Source organism: Benincasa hispida, chromosome 12 (assembly GCF_027475165.1).
Source record: "Benincasa hispida cultivar pf3 chromosome 12, pf3_genome.v1.1, whole genome shotgun sequence".
NCBI classification, from domain to species: Eukaryota; Viridiplantae; Streptophyta; class Magnoliopsida; order Cucurbitales; family Cucurbitaceae; genus Benincasa; species Benincasa hispida.
In genome coordinates, this window is record NC_143489.1 from 48893552 (window position 1) to 48913823 (window position 20272).

The 20272-nt window shown below is 32.0% G+C and overlaps 2 protein-coding genes and 1 pseudogene across 2 annotated transcripts; 2 read left to right on the plus strand and 1 right to left on the minus strand.

The window, feature by feature from the left end:
- Positions 1–826: 826 nt before the first annotated feature.
- On the minus strand, positions 827–1672 carry LOC120092452 (photosystem II protein D1). Its single transcript, XM_039050539.2, is given in 1 exon segment — positions 827–1672. A coding segment is annotated over 1 exon segment (684 nt). The 5' UTR covers positions 1511–1672.
- A 3273-nt stretch (positions 1673–4945) lies between these two features.
- Positions 4946–8340, plus strand: LOC150032040 (uncharacterized; annotated as a pseudogene).
- Positions 8340–9759, plus strand: LOC150032041 (uncharacterized). Its single transcript, XM_090308358.1, has 6 exons — positions 8340–8632; positions 8710–8922; positions 9000–9092; positions 9166–9272; positions 9363–9683; positions 9726–9759. Exons 1-6 carry the CDS (start codon positions 8342–8344, stop codon positions 9757–9759), a joined length of 1059 nt encoding a protein of 352 aa, XP_090164484.1. The 5' UTR covers positions 8340–8341.
- The last annotated feature ends 10513 nt before the right edge of the window (positions 9760–20272 follow it).

A 20272-nucleotide genomic window follows, 5' to 3' on the forward strand; every position in this document is an offset into this window, starting at 1 on the left:
CTCACTTGGACTAAAACTCCAGTGGTAACATATATATCTGAATATATAATACTGAAGCTTTGAGTTTTACAGAGAAATACATTAAACTAGGGCATCACATACCCATGGTTTACCATTCAATATAACATACCCAGTTTTTCTCCCACTTGCCCTAGGTTAAATACCTGGTAATCCTAGTCTTACTAGGAGATTCTCAAATACTTTAGCCGAGAGAATCGCTGTAAACATGTTAGTGTACAATAGACTTCTTATTTTTCACAACACTTATTTCTCAATAATGGCTAGGAAGTCATACATTCCTTCCACTACATCGAGATACTCTTAACTCTTTGAGTAAAACACATTTGACCTGTCTGAAACAATTTTTGTTTACAGTGTCAATTGAATCAATAACTCTTTATTGACATATGCAAGCCTTTACAGAAACAAATAATATGTGGTGATTTGGAACAATATTCCAACTTTTAAGGGTTCTATATTAACACTTATATCGATCTCTTCAGATTTCTAATCTATGTAAACAACTTTTACATATCATAAATAACTTTTATGAGTTCTTCATATCTCATATGGATTTCAGAAATACCTTAAATTGGAATGATGTTCAAAAAACAATTAAGGCAACTCAATGTACAAAGTTTTCACTAGATTTCATGTTCTATCAAATAGTCCTAGAAATCTCAAACTTTCTATATTTTGATCTAATCGAAGTAAGTTATGTAAAATTTATTAATAATAAAGGAGCAATACCAATCCTCTTGAGAAAACAAGAAATTGGTTATTGCTCCTTTACTTTTGAGAACTCATATACACTAAGACAAAAGTCTTATCCATTGATAGATGGAACTTCAACAACAGCTAGGTCTAGAGGGAAGTTGTGAGCGTTACATTCATGCATAACTTCCATATCAAGATTAGCACGGTTAATAATATCAGTCCAGGTATTAATTACATGACCTTGACTATCAACTACAGATTGGTTGAAATTGAAACCATTTAAGTTGAAAGTCATAGTACTAATACCTAAAGCGGTGAACCAGATACCTACTACAGGCCAAGCAACTAGGAAGAAATGTAACGAACGAGAGTTGTTGAAATTAGTATATTGGAAGATCAATCGGCCAAAATAACCATGAGCAGCTACGATATTATGAGTTTCTTCCTCTTGACCGAATCTGTAACCTTCATTAGCATATTCATTTTCTGTGGTTTCCCTTAACAAACTAGAAGTTACCAAGGAACCATGCATAGCACTGAATAAGGAGCCACCAAATACACCAGCTACACCTAACATGTGGAATGGGTGCTTAAGGATGTTGTGCTCAGCCTGGAATACAATCATGCAGTTGAAAGTACTAGAGATTCCTAGAGGCATACTGTCAAAAAAGATTCCTTGACCAATTGGGTAGATCAAGAAAACAGCAATAGCAGCTACAACAGGAGCTGAATATGTAATAGCAATCTAAGGACGCATACCCAGATGGAAATTAAGTTCCCACTCTCAACCCATGTAATATGCTACACCAAGTAAAAAGTGTAGAACAATTAGCTCATAAGGACCACCATTGTATAACTATTCATCAACGGAAGCTGCTTCCCAAATTGGGTAACAGTGCAAACCGATAGCTGCAGAAGTAGAGATAATAGCACTAGAAATAATATTGTTTCCGTAAAGAATTAACCTTGGACAGTTTTTTTTTTTTTTTTTTTTGAAAATGTATGTATGACCAAAAATAGATCACACCTAAAATCGGGTCAAATTATAATTGTTCAAGTTGATTCTGTAGTAATAAGATCAGCTAGCCTTATTTGGCCACTTTAGGAGCAACTGTTCATCACCATTATGGCGAAATCCTTTACGAAGAAGATACCTTAATTACATTTATATATGAAAAATCACGATCTGGTGATACAACGCAGGGTCTTCCAAAAGCAGAACAAGTATTAGAAGTGTGTTCAATTGATTCAATATCAATGAGCCTAGAAAAGAGAATTGATCGATTTTATTTTACCTAACAAGTTTCGTACACTTTGAACTTTTCAAGTGTTCTAAACTTATCACTTAGGTTAAAAAACTCCTTGCCTTTATTGATTTCTAGCCATTTTAAATATTTAAATATTTGCAAATGGCTTTTAACTAGGTTGCTTCTAATAGAAGTTGTTTTGCAATAGAACAAACATAACTTTTGCTAATGAACATTTCATTTACAACAAAAATTTATACAATTTGTTCTTTTCAAGAAGAAAAAATAACTTTTATTATAATAACAAAAGCAGATAAGATTATCTTCAGACAGCAACATCTCTCACTGGTCAATTGAAGTATAATAGCAAGCAATCCTTAGGAATTAGTTTCCCTGTTTTGCTTTCTCTGCTCTCTTCTCCGCAAGGTACTGAGGGCAATTTCTCTTCCAGTGCCCTTCTTCATTGCAGTGGAAATATTTTCCTTTATTTTTGGCATTAGTCTTGCCTCTTCTACCAGCGGGTTTCATCTTCCCTTTTCCCTTGTTCTTCTTAATCGGAATACTCTTAGTCTATGAAGAAGAAGCAATATCAGGCTTTTTGGAGGGCGTTCCTCTCTTCTCAACGGTAGTAACATTTACTTTCGGTTCTAGATGCTCTCATCATAGTCTGGTAAGCCTGTATTTCATTGAGTAGAGTAGTCAAGTTATATTCTATTTTATTCATAAGCACGTTCATGCAGAACTACAGAAAACTCTTCGGAAGAGATTCTAGAATAAAACCAACTTGACTTTTCTCATCAATAACAACCCCATTTACTTTTGCCACATTGAAATAGACCATCATGTCCAAGACATGTTCTCTAACAGAGGCCTCTTCTTTCATACGGCAGTTGTAAACGTATTTAATAGCATCATGCCTCAAGGAGAAGGATGGTTGTCCAAACATCCCACATAGAGATTCCATAATCTCTTTGGCAGTACCTAACTCTCGTGTTTCTTCGCCAAAACATCAGATATGCTGGCAAGGATATAGGCATGGGCTTTGTCATTAGCCCTGATCCATCTATCGTATGCATCCTGAATAGTTCGGTTTGCATTTGAGCCAGGAATGGGAGGACATACCTCTATTAAAATAAACCGTAGATCATCTATCACCAATATATAGTATGCATGTTTAGGGTTTCTTTTATTTAATATAAGTGTTATATTAAATATTGAATACCTTTGATGTTTGTTGTGGATGTTTAGCATGTCTAAAATTTTGTAAGTTGTTATAAAATTGGGTTAAGACATTTAAAATCCATAACAAAGAACAGTTGCATGCTCATATAGGTTAACCACTTGTTTTAATAGTTAAAATATGTCGTTACACTAGAAGAAATTTGGGCTTTAATGTTGGTTGGAAAAAGTGAAATCGGATGTATAATGTCGGTTTTAAAAAAAACGGATCTTTAATGTCGGTTTTAAACCGACATTAAAGGTGTAATTTTTTTTTCTTATTTTATTAAAAAATAAAACCCTATATCTGATTTACGCTAACCCTTCTTCGCACGTCACCTTCTTCTCTCTTACCCAAACCCTATCGATCGTTCACCCGTGTCCGCCGATCTTCTTCACCGTCGTTCGCCCGTCCGTCGATCTCCTTCACCGTCGTTCGCCCGTCCGTCGATCTCCTTCATCGTCCATCCGCCCATCAATCTCCATCAAGTTTGTCGTCCGTCTCCGTGGGTACAAATTTGTTTCTCTGGTGGTTTTGTTTGGATTTTGTTGGATTTTGTTGGGCTAAACTCATAGTTCTCATGTCACCGGTCATCTGCCTCCATGGGTACAAATCTGTTTCTCTGGTGGTTTTGTCTGGATTTTGTTGGGTTAAACTCATGGTTCTCATGTCACCGTAAACTTCATCGTTCGTCTGGTGGTTTCAATCTCAGGTGGATTTTGTTGGGGTTTCTGTTTCTCTGCCTAATGGTTCTCATGTCACGTGGATTTTGTTGGGGATGTTTGTCTCATTACACATATTGTCTTGACTGATGTTTTGTATATTCTAGCTTTTGCTTTCAATCTCAGCTTCATCAGTGCATTAACACAACAATTACTATTACTATTAAATTTGATGGTAACAATTGTGTTCTTTAGGACAAGTCGTCTTTGACCACAATTGGCAAGGCTAGCTTATCTCATGGATGGTATGTTTTGGACAATGTTTCATATTTGCCAACTACTTGTGATGTATGCCCACTGGCTAGACCAAAAGCATTTGTCTTTTGCATCAAATAAACATGTTGTTGGTTATGTTTTTGAACTAATACATTGTGATGTTTAGGGACTACATCATGTTGCTTCTCATGCTAGTTATCGTTGTTTTGTATTCATTGTTAGCTTTTCTTGAAGTATTTATAGAAAGAGTCTAACTCTAAGGACACGGTTTATTGTGATATTTGTTTGGATTGATGGAATTTTGAACTTTGCTGAGTTTTTGTTTTTTTGGCTTTTCTTTTCATCGATAGAACTGAGTCCTTGATATTGACTCATACAAAACACAGTCTAAGGACACGGTTTATTGTGATATTTGTTTGGATTCAATACTTGATTTTGAGTGAAGTTTTTCATTTGTTAGGTTCAAGTTTGACGTGTAAGGCTAAATTTTGATTCTTGGGGATTTGGAAGGAAGATAGGAAGATTGCATTGGACGTGTTTTAAGAAGGTTGACAAGTGGAGAAGGTGCACCCAACACAAAAAGGACTTCATAACAACATTAATAACAAGGACAAGGTAATATTTATAAGATGCTTATCTTAAAAGTCTATTTGTTCTAAATTTGTTGATGTTGCATATTTTACAATCATAATTTTATGCTTTTAAATTTTTCCTTGTTATTTTTTATTATTATTTTTTGTAGATTAAGTTGCATATTTTACAATCATGGATAAGTCATGGATGAAAATGAATAGAATGTCAGCTGAGTATGGTTTAGGGGTCGAGATGTTTATTAAAAATGGTCTACAACATTCAAATATACCGAATGTCATGAGTTGTCCATGTTTGAAGTGTGTTAATGCAAAGACTCTAGATGTGAACAAAATAAGAGAACACTTATTTTTTAATGGTATAGATCAAAGTTATCAGACATGGATTTTTCATGGTGAATCATTACCGATTAAGAGAAACAATGAAAATGTGTCTACTAGTGAAAGAGACGAAGTTGATGAGGATGATGTTGATGTTGATGACACAATTGGAATGTTTGAGGCTGCATACAATAACTATTTTAGTGGAAAATCCGATAATTTTGAAGAATTATTAGATGATGCGAAGAAACCATTGTACCCAAATTGTAAAACTTTTTCCAAAATATCTACATTGGTAAAGTTATATAATTTAAAAGCTAAATTTGGATGGAGCGATAAGAGTTTCACTGAGTTGTTGGAATTAATTCATGACATATTACCTAGTCCTAATGAAATTCTAACTTCTACTTATGAAGCAAAAAAGATGTTGGGTACTCTTGGAATGAAGTACGAGAAGCTTCATGCATGTAGAAATGATTGTTGCTTGTTTAGAAAAGAACTCTCTAATGCAAATGTATGCCTCATTTGTGGTACGTCAAGATGGAAGCTTCAAAAAAATTTAAACGAAAGGACTAAGAATATCCCAGCAAAATTCATGTGGTATTTCCCCCCAATTCCAAGATTTGAAAGAATGTTTCGAAGTAAAGAAACAGCAAGTTTATTGACGTGGCATGCTTAAAAAAAAAAAAAGAAACAGATGGTTTATTAAAACATCCCAAAGATGCCCTATCGTGGGAAAAAATAGACAATTTGTGGCCAGAGTTTGGGTCAGAACCTAGAAATCTTTGTCTTGCTCTTTCGACAGATGAGGTAAATCCACATGGAGATCTTAGTAGTAGATATAGTTGTTGGCCAGTGATGTTAGTGACGTACAATCTACCTCCATGGTTGTGCATGAAGCGAAAATTTTTTATGTTGACTGCACTAATATCTGGTCCTAAACAACGGGGAAATGCCATAGATGTTTATTTAGCTCCATTAGTAGATGACTTGAAAAAACTTTGGAAAGATGGGGTAGAATGTTACGATGCATATGAAGAACAACGTTTCATGCTTAAAGCCATTTTAGTATGGACTATTAATGATTTTCTTGCGTATGGTAACTTGTACGGTTGTACAGTTAAAGGATATCATGCATGTCCAATTTGTGGAGAGAATACTTCATCCACTTATTTACCAAAAGGGAAGAGGATGGCATATCTCGGGCATCGCAAGTTTCTACCCCGCCATCATCCATATAGGAAACAAAAGAAAGCTTTTAATGGCGCACAAGAATTAGAATTTGGTCCATAACCATTGAGTAGGAAAAAAATACTTGCAGAAACAAGTATCAATATTCATTTGGTAAGAAAGTATCAAATAAAAGAACAATGGAGATAGCACTTCAACTTATTGGAAGAAAAAATCTATTCTTTTCGAGTTAGAATACTAGAAGTATCTTGACGTGTGACATTGTTTAGACGTGATGCACATTGAAAAGAATGTATGTGCAAATCTTATTGGCTCATTGCTTGATATTCCTAGTAAAACAAAGGATGGAATAAAGACTCGATTAGATTTGGTGGAACTGAACATTAGATCAGAGTTAGCCTCTCAAATAGAAGAGAAAAAAGACTTTTTACCTCCCACATGTTATACATTAACACGAGCTGAGAAATTGAGCTTTTGTAAGGTACTATCAGAAATTAAAGTACCTGAAGGCTATTCATCGAACATTCAAAGTTTAGTGTCGCTCACAGATTTGAAACTTTACGGACTTAAGTCGCATGACCATCACGTTCTTATCCAACAATTATTACCGGTAGCCATTCGTGATATTTTACCCAAACTTGTAAGACTTGCAATTACTCGCCTATGCTTCTTCTTTAATGCTATATGTTGCAAGGCGATCGATTCATCTCAGTTAAAGGGTATGCAAGAGGATATCGTTGTCACTCTATGCCTCTTAGAGAAGTATTTTCCTCCATCATTCTTCACAATTAATGGTACACCTTGTAGTGCATCTCGTAAGAGAAGTTGAGTTTTGTGGACCTGTTTATTTGAGGTGGATGTATCCTTTTGAACGATACATGAAAGTGTTGAAAACTTATGTACGAAATAAAAATCAACCAGAAGGCTGTGTTGGAGAAAATTATATTATTGAAGAGACTATAGAGTTTTGTTTTGAATTCGTATTTGGTGTTAATTCTATTGGGCTAAACTCATCAACAAAGAAAGCGAATTCAAACATTGATAGAGCATTATCAGCTGCTTCTTTTATCAGATCGAGTAAGGATGAGTTAGATCAAGCTCATCTTTATGTCCTTTAAAATGTAAATGATGTGCTTCCTTACATCGAGTATGTAGATCTTCATCTTATTCTTGTTTTAGGTTACTTGATTATTCAATAATCTACTAACTTTGTCATTTATAATAGGCAACATATGATATTTTGTCTAAGCTCAATTCTGGTAAAAATAAAAGTAGAAAGTGGCTTCAAGAAGAGCATAATCGTACATTCAGTCGGTGGTTGTCCACACGGGTAATCTCTAGAGACCTATATTTGATGTATAATTAAATGTTAACTACTACTAAAAATTTCCATATCGCCTTCTTTGAGATGGATAGCTAATGGACCTTGTCCAACTGTGGCAAAATATTCTGGTTATGTGGTCAATGGTTACTACTATCACACAAAGAATCGCGATGATGTTAGGAGGGTTCAAAATAGTGGAGTTAGTATAACGGCTACCACAATGCAAGTCTCTAGTGCTAAGGATAAAAGGCCCGTCATGTCAGATATGACCTTTTATGGTGTAATACAAGAAATATGGGAGCTTGACTATCATGGATTATCATTTATTTTATTCAAATGTAATTGGGTTGAGAATAGAACTGGAGTCAAAACAGACGAGTTTGGGTTTACTATTGTGGACCTCAATCGTATTGGACATAAATCAGACCCATTTATTTTAGCCTCTCAAGCAAAACAAGTGTTCTATGTAAAAGACCCCGCAAATTCGAGTTGGTCAATTGTTTTAACATCTCCACAACGAACAATTGAGGATGATTTTTATGAAGATGAAATAGGAGATATGCTACAAGAGTGTGGTTATGGAGGTATGCAAAGAATGCCCAATGTTGATACATTTACTGAGATTGATGATACAACATCCACATACATTAGACATGATTGTGAGGGTCGATGGGTTGATAAATAATGTATTAAACATGGTATGTCATTTACTATGGTTATATGTATTTAAATATTAAGATTATATGTTTTTTGTGTGAGTAATGTTTTTTTTTTTTTTTTTTGTGCAGATTGACATGGAAACTTCAACAAGTAGCAGCGAGGATGATAGAAATATGATCCCACAAAAACATAGTAGAATAAGTATACCACGTGGCCCAACTACAATGTCTGAGTTGGCACAAATAAGGACATCTGGGCAACGGTTGACCATCGATTATAATGAACATGGACAACCGGTTGGATCTGGAGCAAAGAAGATGCAGAGTTATATAGAAGTTTGTGTTCGACAACAAATTCCTATAACGTATGATTCTTGGAAAAAAGTTCCAAACCATTTAAAAGACAAACTTTTTTATTGTGTAGCGGTATGTTTTCTAAACTTTTAATTCATGTGCATAGTAGTTTATTAGTTTATTGTTTAACTACTTTTTTCATTGTGCAGATGTCGTTCAATGTGGACTCTAAGTCCAAACATTGTATACTAATGTCTGCATCTAGGAAGTTTCGGACTTTCAAGACAACGTTGACTCAAAAGTTCATACTTCCATTTAAGGATGAACCCTCGGTCTTGCAATTTCCACCCCAACAATATTCTCATATAGAGCAAGATCATTGGACATCGTTCGTCAATGAACGATTGAGTGAAGAATGGGAGGTAAGTCATTCACAATAAATTACATGTCAACATTATCATTGTTTTGATAGGTAACTTCAACTAGATTTGTTGTACAGAAAATCATCGTGTTCAAAAAAGAAAGACGTGTGAAATGTGTATATAATCACCACATTTCTCGGAAGGGCTATGCGAATCTTGCCCAAGAATTAGTGAGTTATTCGACTTAAATTAAATCTTTTATTCTAATATGTTTATGCTAATTAAATATATATGTTCATATAGAACCTATCGAATGACCCTTCTTATCGGGCGACTTTATGGAAAGAAGCAAGAAAAGGAAAGAATAATGAATACTTTGATGAAGTTACTCGAGAATGTGCCAATCAGATTGTAAGTATATATTATGCAAAATTTAAGATGACATATATATAAGTTTAAGATGATATAGATATTGTGTGAAAATTGTAATATGTTTTACATGATAAATTGGCTGAAGTTCATGAAGGTGAAGATGTTCTCACCAAAGCATTGGGTACAGAAGAACATTGGGGACGTGTTAGAGGAATAGGTGATTTTGTTTCCCATTCTCAATATTTCAAATTAGTAAAACCAAAGTCCTCTATGAGCCAAGAAATTGAAGGAGGCTCTAGTCAAAAAAATGTTCGACATGGTAAAGTGTCAAGAGAAAGAACTCACAGCAAACAATCTCATCAGTCCAAATCATCTGTTGGAAGTGTTGCACTAAGTGCATCTGAAGAATATACTGAGAAGATGTCCAAAGAAGAAGATACTGAGAAGATGTATTCATGGAATTAGTACTAATTGATATTTGTGAATGAGAGAAATGATGGCTTTGGTGTAAGCTGTATTCAATGAAAGTCTGGTTCTGGTATTGTTTTGCACATTTTGGTGGATAAATTCATAGGTGGAAGACAAATATTGATGAGTATATGTAATGGATTAGAAATATTGATCCTTGTTTGTGGATAAATTCATAGGTGGAAGACAAATATTGATGGGCTCGCCATGCAAATTTTTTTATACTTTTTAATATAAAACAATGATGGATATTTCCTGACCCAACACGAGACATATAATGTCGTTTTTAACTTATTTGACCAAAAAAATGGATTCGGCAACGGAATTAAAAAAAAGGGATAGATTGGGGCTTCAATGTCGGTTACGAATTAAAAAAAAAAAACAGGCTTTAATGTCGGTTGCAACCGACAGGCTTTAATCACTAAAGACCTTTAATGTCGGTTAATCGATATTAAAGACCTTCAATGTCGGTTGCAACCGACATTGAAGGTTGTGTTATTGGTGTTAATGAAGCCCTTTAATGTCAGTTTAAAATCAACATTAAAGGCAACCGACATTAAAGGGCTTTAATAACACTATCTTTAATGTCGGTTGCCAACCGACTAAAGCCCGAATTTCTTCTAGTGTAAACTTATAAAACTAGGGTTACAAACTCAACCAGTATATAATCCTATCTAAGGCTGGGGGTATTTAAGTTGACAGTCTATGGAACACCTCCTACCTGGGGATTATGGCTGAATAATTGAGTGTTGTTAACCGGTTTTATGAGCAATATGTGAGCGATGTGAGATTTTAAAACTGCTTTATCACCTAGACATCATAGGTTAAATCTTTGTTTAATTAGCCGGAACAAGCCTATGAAAATGTATACCCCGTTTAATATTAGAACACTTCAGTGGGAGTTTAATAATATATATGATATGCTATTAGAACACTTCAGTGAAAAAATAACATATATGATATGTTAGAATGTTTCATTGGGAGATTAATAAACATATATGATATGATTATTTTTAGCTCTTATGTCCCTAAGAGTTCAAGATCGAAATTCATGTTTCACTTCGTGTCACCTTGGGAGTGACCTCCATTCGGAAAGTGCTTACCGTGAGTCGAGATTAAGGTGAATAGAGGAAGTTTTTCACCATAAAATCAAATGTGATGTTTTGATTTTAATTTTCACGTTCCCAAGATGTTCACACCGTGAGGTTCATGCAGCACTTCATGTCACCCTGGGAGTGACCTCCATTCAGAAAGTGCTTGCATGAATCAATCAAGGTGAATGAGGGGAATTTGTTCAATGGAAAATCAAATATACGATATATTGATTTCAATTCTCACATCCCTAGAAAATTCCCACCGTGAAATCTGTGTAGCACTTCGTGTCACCCTAGAAGTGACCTCGATTCGGAAAGTGTTCGTCATGAGGTCAAGATCAAAGTGAATAAGGGAAGTAGTTCATAGTAAGTGGGTGAAGGATATATGTCAACATATGCTACAGTCTCTTCTATTGGTTTGGATCGTGAGATTTCTATGTTGCACCTGCTTGTTGTCTTTAAGTTGGCCTCGCTATTTGTTTAACGACGGCTATCCCATCGGAGAGTTTTAACATAGGATTCAGAACAACTAAAACTCTAGAAATGGATAGGATTTCTAAAATCATTTTCAAATTTGACTTTCCAAATTCGGGAGCATTGTTGGAGCCAACTTCTGAGTTCTGAAAACAGAGGTTACACTTACAAAATTACTAAAGAGTTAGTAATTTCTGACAAAAAACGATAGCTAGATGACTATCGGAATATGAGTTATTTTGGGGATAGTATTTAGTCAAGAATGTCTTGTTGTAGTATCGTTGCAAAAATAGTCTTGAGTATATTATTACTTTGCTAAAACTTGATTGGGTAACAGAGCATCATTTAAGCATTCAATTTGGTTTAATCTTGGCTTGGTGGGTGTTTTTTCATGAGTTATATGGAAATGGTGCACTGATATGGTTTTCTGAGATTTGACATTTAAATTCTCTTTGATTCCTTTGTTAAATTTTTAATTGGCTCTTGATTGATGAGCTTATATGTATGCTCAAGAGTTTGTAATTTATTTGGAGTCATTAGAGTTGAAATTAAGTTGTAATTGAAGAAAGAAGTGAAGAAGGCCGAGTTGCAAAAAACTGAAACTGAGTTACTATCCAGGCAGCGTTGCAACGCTGTTCATATGTTATCGAGGATCGAGTTTCATCGAGCGTCGAGGAATGAGTTTCAACCAACCAGCAGCGAGCATCAAGTTTCAACCATTGACCGAGCGAGAAATCGAGTTTGAACCAGTTTGACCGTTTTCTTCAAATCCTGTCCGGTTCAGCCTTAAATAGTTTTTGGCTGGTCCGATTCAAGCTGTTCGGGTCCGGTTTGGGGTGGTTCAAGCGGTCCAAAAGCGTTTTGGAGCCAATTCTTGCTATTTTTGTAATAATTAGGCCTTTCTTTGCTTTATAATGCCAAAACTAAAACCATATCAGTATGTGGTTAATTATTTATACATGTGATGTATGTTATAATTAAATAAATCTTGTATGTGCATAAAGTATGCCACGTAGATTTAAAATCCCACCATGCATTGAAAGAATATTATAAAGTGTTATTGTTAGAATCAGGAAACACGCAGCGGAAGAAAAACAGATCAATAAGCATTCTAATTCATTAATTTTGGTTTTAAATTAAGCATGCTCATAAACTAATAAGAGGGTTTCATGACATACCTTTGAAGAACCACTTGAATCTCGATTCCAGCTGCAAATCTACTTGTGAACCACCTCAAGGCCTTCCCTACTATCCTCTTGATGCCTTAGATTGAGTTGTAGAACTCAAAATAAACTTGGATTAAGGAAATTTGGAGAAGAAGATCACTGATGCACCATGGAAGAAGACCTTCTTCAACCTCAAGTTTTTCAGCAAAAACTTATCAAGTGCATCAGTTGCATGCCCGATTTATACTTTAGTCTTCTCTATTTATTGCAAGACTATCATGTAAAGAAGATAGTTGCATGAATTGCACCTCATGCTTGAAAATTTTGACTCAAAACCATGGTGGAGAATGTGTAAGCAAGATGGTTGAAAGTAGAGAAATCCCACTTTTGGGATTTTCCATTTTCCATCTTTTCTTCAATTTTGTTCTACTAATTGATTTCAGAAATCAATTTTTGTTTTCAAAATTGAAATTTTTATTAATTTTACAAAATTAATTCATTAATTAATTTTCTAATATAATTAATTAAACAATTTAATTAATTCAATATCAAATATTAAATTAATTTGACACTAATTCCACCATCATGAATCCCTATTCATGAATTTAATATTTAAATCATATTTAAATATTAATTGACTCCAATTTCGTTTAATTTCAAAATTAAACGTGTAATTATATCACATATAATTACTAATTCCCTTAGTTCTAATTTGAATGTTTCAAATTAACTTATCTCGCTACTCTAAGACTAATCCTTTTGTGAGCTAGTAGGGGGACCTCGTGAACTTACAGATCATGGGCTCCAACGATCTGAGATTAATTGGTTAAACTCTTTACACTGAATTAACCCTCATTCGTTAACTACTGGGTCACTCCACTAAAACCCAGAGTTGCACTTCCCTCACTGTAGATATATTTTGTCCACTCGATATAACCATAATTAGTACATTAACCCTTCACAGGTTGTTCGTAATAACGGTTGGGTCAAATGGCTGTTTTACCCCCGAGATTACCTCTTGTTCCTTAAGTCCCACTGATCCTCTAATGAACAATTGGTTTGTGATCCGATCAACAAACTGAGTCCCTCTCAGGCCAATGAGAGGATGGGGCCCCTTATTCAAGACCCAGAGTCAGCACTTAAGGGAACAACCTCTTTACTATCCCTGAAAGTGGGTAAGAGTGAATTCCATCTTGCACCCTATATCCCTAGCTATCTACCCTGTCTTACCCTCTGAAATTGAGGTTTATTGAGCCGGCATTGTTAAGCCAACTCTCACCTATGAAAATCTAAGGATAATCCCGAATAAACAAGAGTTCATAGTTAGCTCAAGATTAAGGTCAAGTTACCTAGGTCATCGCTTTGAAATATTCAGTCTTAAGCAGTAAACAGCGTTATAAAGTAAGAGTGACTAATTTCATGGTCCGATCTTGTACAAATTCATTACACGGGATGCCCCCACTTCTTATGCCATGATATGTACGAATTAGAAACACATCGTCTGTAGCACTTTATAACTCCTTGTAACAACTACAGAGTGGGTCGCATCTAATAGTATTACCAGAATAAGGCACCCAATCTTATTCATATACTATAGATCATTTTGACTATTTACTCGTACCTGATCTATTTTTATGTCTCTACATAAAGTTCAAGTACTCATGTAATAGTCATAGATCTTTTAGTTTATTGGATTTATTTCTAAAATGAAATAAGCAATTCATATATGCAATAACAACTTATTGAATTTTCAGAATAAGTTTGATTGTTTACAAACTACGAGTTTTAGGATATAAAACCCAACATGATTTTATCTATGGAAGCAATGTTAGGTTGAGTTTCTCATTGTTCTAAAGCTAGATGAACTCTTTGGATTGCGTTTAACCCTTTTTGTGATCTTGAATTGAATTAGCATCGATACTTTTTGCCATGATTGTTCCTAATGCTTTTGATTGTTTGATCAACAACTGAATGATTTTATGGTCTATTATCTTGTTGTTACAAGAAGGTTTAGATTAGACCGATGCATGCTAGACTATCATTTGATCAACATATTAGTGTAATCGAAAATGGTAGAGATTGATTATGAAGGTTTCTAATGCCTTTTAGTTTACTAGTTTCAAGAGATTAGGAATTAAGAATTAGGTGAAAGAAAAGATTGACTTCGAAAGAGGCAACTTAGATAAAAGACTTCTAGATCTAGGAGTTTTGTTAATTAGTTCAAGAGTTAAAATAACTGAGTTTAGTAGATCTATTCCCTAGGATATCTCTTTGTTGAAAATCATCATATTTGATCATTTTATTTGCTTTCCTAGTTTAGTTTAGATTAATTTGAATTAAAATTGGTCTCTTAAATAAATCTGAAATGATCGCTAAATAGTTAAAATATTATCAATTTGATTCGTTAAGGAAGATACTCGACCAAGATTGTTTTAATTTGTATTATCATTTGATGCGTGCACTTGCTCGACATCATAGTTTGGTGAAATTATTTTTGAAATATTTTCTTCTTTTCGTTGTCCTCAATGTTTGTAGGTAAGGTTGGACATTTTGTTGCTATGTTTAAAACCTTTTTATTTGTTTGTTTTTGCAGCTACATCATGTGTTTTTGTGTCTACATTCAAGATCTATGTGGTTTTAATTTGAATGTCCATCACTTTTTTTTTTACAACATTTTACTCAAATTTTTTATTGACTAATAATTCATTTAGTGAATTTTTCCATAATCTGATTTTAAAATATCAGTTTACTCATTTTTATTTGGTTGAAGATAAAAATACAATGAAAATAAATTAGAAAACTTAGAATTGAAAATTAAAATTAAATTATGAAACACAAATATACATATGATTTTTTTAAGTAATAAGTGAATCTCAAATTAGTGGAATGTTATTTATTTTAAATCATCTTATTAAGAGTTATACTATAGTTATAATAAAATATCAAGATCGTTATGAGTGACTTCAAACCTTACTAAATGTACATAAGATCGAGTGAAAGTTCGAAGGAAAAGCTCCAAGTAGAAATGAACCTAGGCTCAAATAGATTTAGAAATGACTTGATCTTGGGCGAATCATCCACATTCGGAACAATTCACTTTGGCCCAAGACCAAGGTAAAAAATTCAAGGGATGATAAGAGAAATAGCAAATTTTAAAGTTTCATAAAATACTAAATGAAAAAACTACCCTAAAACAACAAAATTAAGAACAAATGAAAATGCAAACATACACCTGCTTCAAACACAATATGAATACCACAAATACACACTACCTAGAGATTCTAGAACCATAAATATATAGTACCTAAACATTCCAGAACCAAAATTAAAAATCACCCAATATGGTCCTTTATGCAAGGAAAGATGACGAGTAATCGAGGGGGGTCATTAGAAATTTATGGATGTATACAACAATAGACTTCCTCCAAGGTGAGAAAGAGCAAAGTTGATTTTACCAGTAAAGTTGTTGTTGGCAAGTGAATATGTGAAGAAATTGCAACTTCATGACGATGTGACTATTGAAAGTATGATTGCATTTGACACCAAACCAGTTGTAGGGAGTCTCATCATCTTCATTCCATATGACCATTTTGCTCATTGGATCTTGAAAGTCAACTTTAAACACTATCAATCTCAAAACATCATTATTTAAAATGATGTTCAAAGCAGAAAACATGTGTGCAAGCAAAAAAAGGTCGGAAACCTGGAGGGTGGTCGTTAAAAGCTAGCCAAGATGATGGAATTCAAGAAAGAGTTGCTGAAATAACCATTGAAGACATGAGATTGCAAAGGAGAAAATGAGATTTTGGGGCGTGAAGAAGATGAAGAATATGAGATTTAGGGTTTTTTGTTATCTTCTTTTAATAAATAATAATTAATATGGTAATAATAAGAATAAGAATACAAATGATAATATTAATATTAATATAAACTAAAAAATATATTTATACACACCCACACGTTTCAAACATTTAAAATTTAATTCCCATCTATATGTTTCTTTTTAGGTTCAACAAGCCATTTTTACATGTTTGTATATGAAAATTTGAAAACATTGAAAATTTAAAAAAAAAATCAAATTAATTTGATAACAATATGTATAAAATAATTAAAAAAATATATATTTAGATACAATTGAATTTGTAACAAACATATAAACAAATCAAAAGTTAGTTGGATAAAATCAAATTTGATAATAAAAAATAAATTCAAATATAAATTGGAGAGAAAAAATAGTAAGTTTTTGTTTATTCTGATTAAAAAAATCGATAAGTAGTTAGATAAAATCTAATTTGATAATAAAAGTTAGCTACAAAATGAAACTTTATTTGTTTGTCAAAAGATAAATTAATGATATAATAATATAATAAGATGATAATGAATAAAAATTAAAAAATACAAAAAATGATCAAATTTAAATGAAATATATAGTTTATTAGATGATAATATGTATAAAATATTCCGTAAAATACTAATTAAAATAAAAAAAATTAATCTAAATTTAGAATAATAAAAAATAAATAAAATAATATTAAATTTAAAGATGTTTATAAATTAAAATCCAAATGGTGATAAACAAATTAAACATTGATTAATTTTGAATATTTTCAAAAAGTAGTTAAATTAAATCAAAACAAATAGCTAATTTGAATCAATTAGGGGAGAAAAATGAGGAAGAGATTGATTTATTTAAATCAATTCGTGAAGTAGTATCAAAATCTAATTTTAATATTAAAAATAAATTTAAATTCCAAAGGAGTGAAAAATGAGGAAGAGATTGATTTATTTTAAATCAAATCCTATAAAGTCATAGCAAAAACAGTAGCAAGAAAACATCGATGAAACCTTTGTGTAAATAACAAAAGTTATGACAATGTATGGAGCAACAATCCAAACTCATTCTTGTGCAATCAATGCATAGCCATTTTGTAGGAAGTGATATTTCTTTTTCCAAAACATTAAAATAATATTAAAAAAATAGCATATACAACTAATTTATTAAGAATGTGAGAAATATACAGCTAATTTATTGAAATATATCTATACAATTATGAAAAACAATATAGAGATTTAAATAAAATATATGGATAAAATAAGTTTTAATAATATATGAATATTTCAAATTAAATTTGGTAGAAAAATCTGTATATTTATTAAGGTGAGATAAATTCAAAAAATAGTTAAATAGAATAAAAAATAATAACAAAATATAGAGATTATGTTAACTACATGAGCAAAATTAGGAGGATAGTTGTCCTCGACAAATATCAACAATTACTCTTGTAGTTTCATCAACAACAACATCTACAAACAAGACAATGGCAAATCAGGGATTTAGGAATTTGTGGTCATGTGCATGTCACATGAGTTCCATAATTCTTATTTTTGGACGATTTTACCATTTTTCAAAATGAAACCTCAAATTTTGTTATACACTCCAATTTCCCAAAATTTCCCACTTTATGTATTATTGCATACCTCAATGGATAGGAGACTTTCACCAACCCAGTTCAACATCTTTCAATATGATCTAGAGGAAGGTCGAAAACCTTAGGTCAACTTGTTTTGTAATGATGTGTAGTTTCTTTTGTTTTAGACCCTCATCTCCAAACTTAAAAAATCACCATCGAACCACGTGCAAGACTTTCCTTCCTTAGATTTGAACATCAACGATGACCGTTTAAATTTTTTAGCTTAATATTTCAAGTGGTCGAACTCGACCTTTACTATTGGTATATAACATTTAAGACATTCAGTTATACGTGTATTATAATTTTGTCAACATATTGATATTTTTATCGATATTTGTACATGTTTCAAAATTCGACATCAATTTAAGGACTTAATTTACATTCCGTTATATCATATGAATAATCAAGGGTAATTGCTATGAATAGCATTTTTAGAGCTAATAATTAAGTGTATAACAACATTTATAAAGAATTGCAAATATAACAAAATCTATCAATCATATACTTTATTGCAATATAGTCTATCACTGATAGACTACGGAAGCTAGATCTAAATTTTGCTATATCTGTAAAATATTTTGCATTATGCTATATCTATTAATATTTAGGCATGATTGATATATTTGCAAATGCCCCAAAAGTCAATGAAACGTAAGAAAAAAACAGTGAATGTCACAAATGTGAATATAATAAAAATTCTAAGCACATCTTTCTCGTTAATATGGTGTAAAATGTTTGTTTATTAACCAAAATAATTATTTTGTATTTCGTTTATAACTTTTACATCATTATTTCAATCGACAATCCTAATTGAACTTTGACTTTTCCATCAACATCGACATTTTAAATTTTGTCATTCTCACGCTAGCAATAATAATTTGAAGGTTGTTTGGGGTGCATAGTTGGTTATAAGAGTTTGTACTTATATAATCTGTGATATTATAATAATTTATGTTTATGGTACAAACTATTTTAATCTGGGTTTATAAAATTTGTGTTTGAGGTGCAAATCATTTTAGTCAAAGTTTAAGATAAGTGTTTGACTTATTTATTTGTTAACATGGAGTTCACACCCTTCCATGGTAGTATACTACATACCATTCATCCCTTATCTTTTTCTTTTTTATTTTTTCATTTAATTTTACATTCCCTTTTGCTATTAAATTTTTCAACAAATTCTATTTTGTCCTCATATCATTTCATCCTCTTTCGTATCTCTATTTTCTTTTGTACCTTTCATGTACACTTTTTTTTCATAAATTTTATGGATTAAAACAAACTTCAGACAATATTTAGCTATGACAAAATAATTTTTAAACAAAAATTAACAACTTTTAATGACTTTGAATTAAAGGTATATATGTTTGGAATGCATTTTCAAATGTTTAGTTAAAAAAATAAGTCATCTTGGAAAGAAAAAAAAAGTGTTTGGCAACCACTCAAAATAACTTTTGGAGTGTATTTTCAACCATTTTTATCAAAAATGTTTAAATAAATGAGTTATTTAAAAAATATTTTTTTTTGCCAAAAACTACAAATTTTTTTTGTGGTTGTAAAGAAAAATCTTTATTTTCTATATATTTCTTAAATTTTCATAAAATCTTATTTTGTCATTCTCTTCAAATCGTTGCAGCTATTTGAATAACTTGCTTATACTGTAATAGATAAAAAAATATTGATAACGAAAAAGATGCTAATATGAAAATATTAAAATAAAACTCGTTCCATTTTCTAACTTTTAAAAGTTTATGTTAATTAAAAAAAAATATATATATAATGTTTTATTTATTACATGAAAAAAATCACTATGTTTTAAATTTTTTAATAAAAACTACAAGATTTTTAGGTGCAAATGTATGTGTTTCTTGACTAGTCATTTAAAACATTTCAAGAGGAAGGGTTGATAAGGCATGTTTATCAAGGAGTGGCTCACAATACTAAAATAAGTTTTTATATTATATGAACGGAATTAAAATGTATAAATTGTTATAAAGATTCCTTAGGGTTTCTTATCTTATTCTCTAGACCAATTTTATCAATGACATTTTTTTTCTCCATAAATATATAGCTTTGAAACTTTGATGAGACCCATGAAACAAGTTTTTTTAGGGCATGTTTGGATTGACTAGAAAAAAAAGGTTTTTAAAAAGTTATTTTCATTTAAACATTTTTTTAAAATAAAAGTTTTTTTTTGATAAAACATTCATGTTATTTGGTTACATGTTCTCATAAGTGTTTTCATGTACAAATTTGTTTGATTCACTATACTCAAAGTGTTTCTACTAATACAAAAATACCATAAAAGAAAACTATTAAACACTAAGAATTGGTCATCAAAGTGATTGTTGGAGTTGGCCATTAGAGG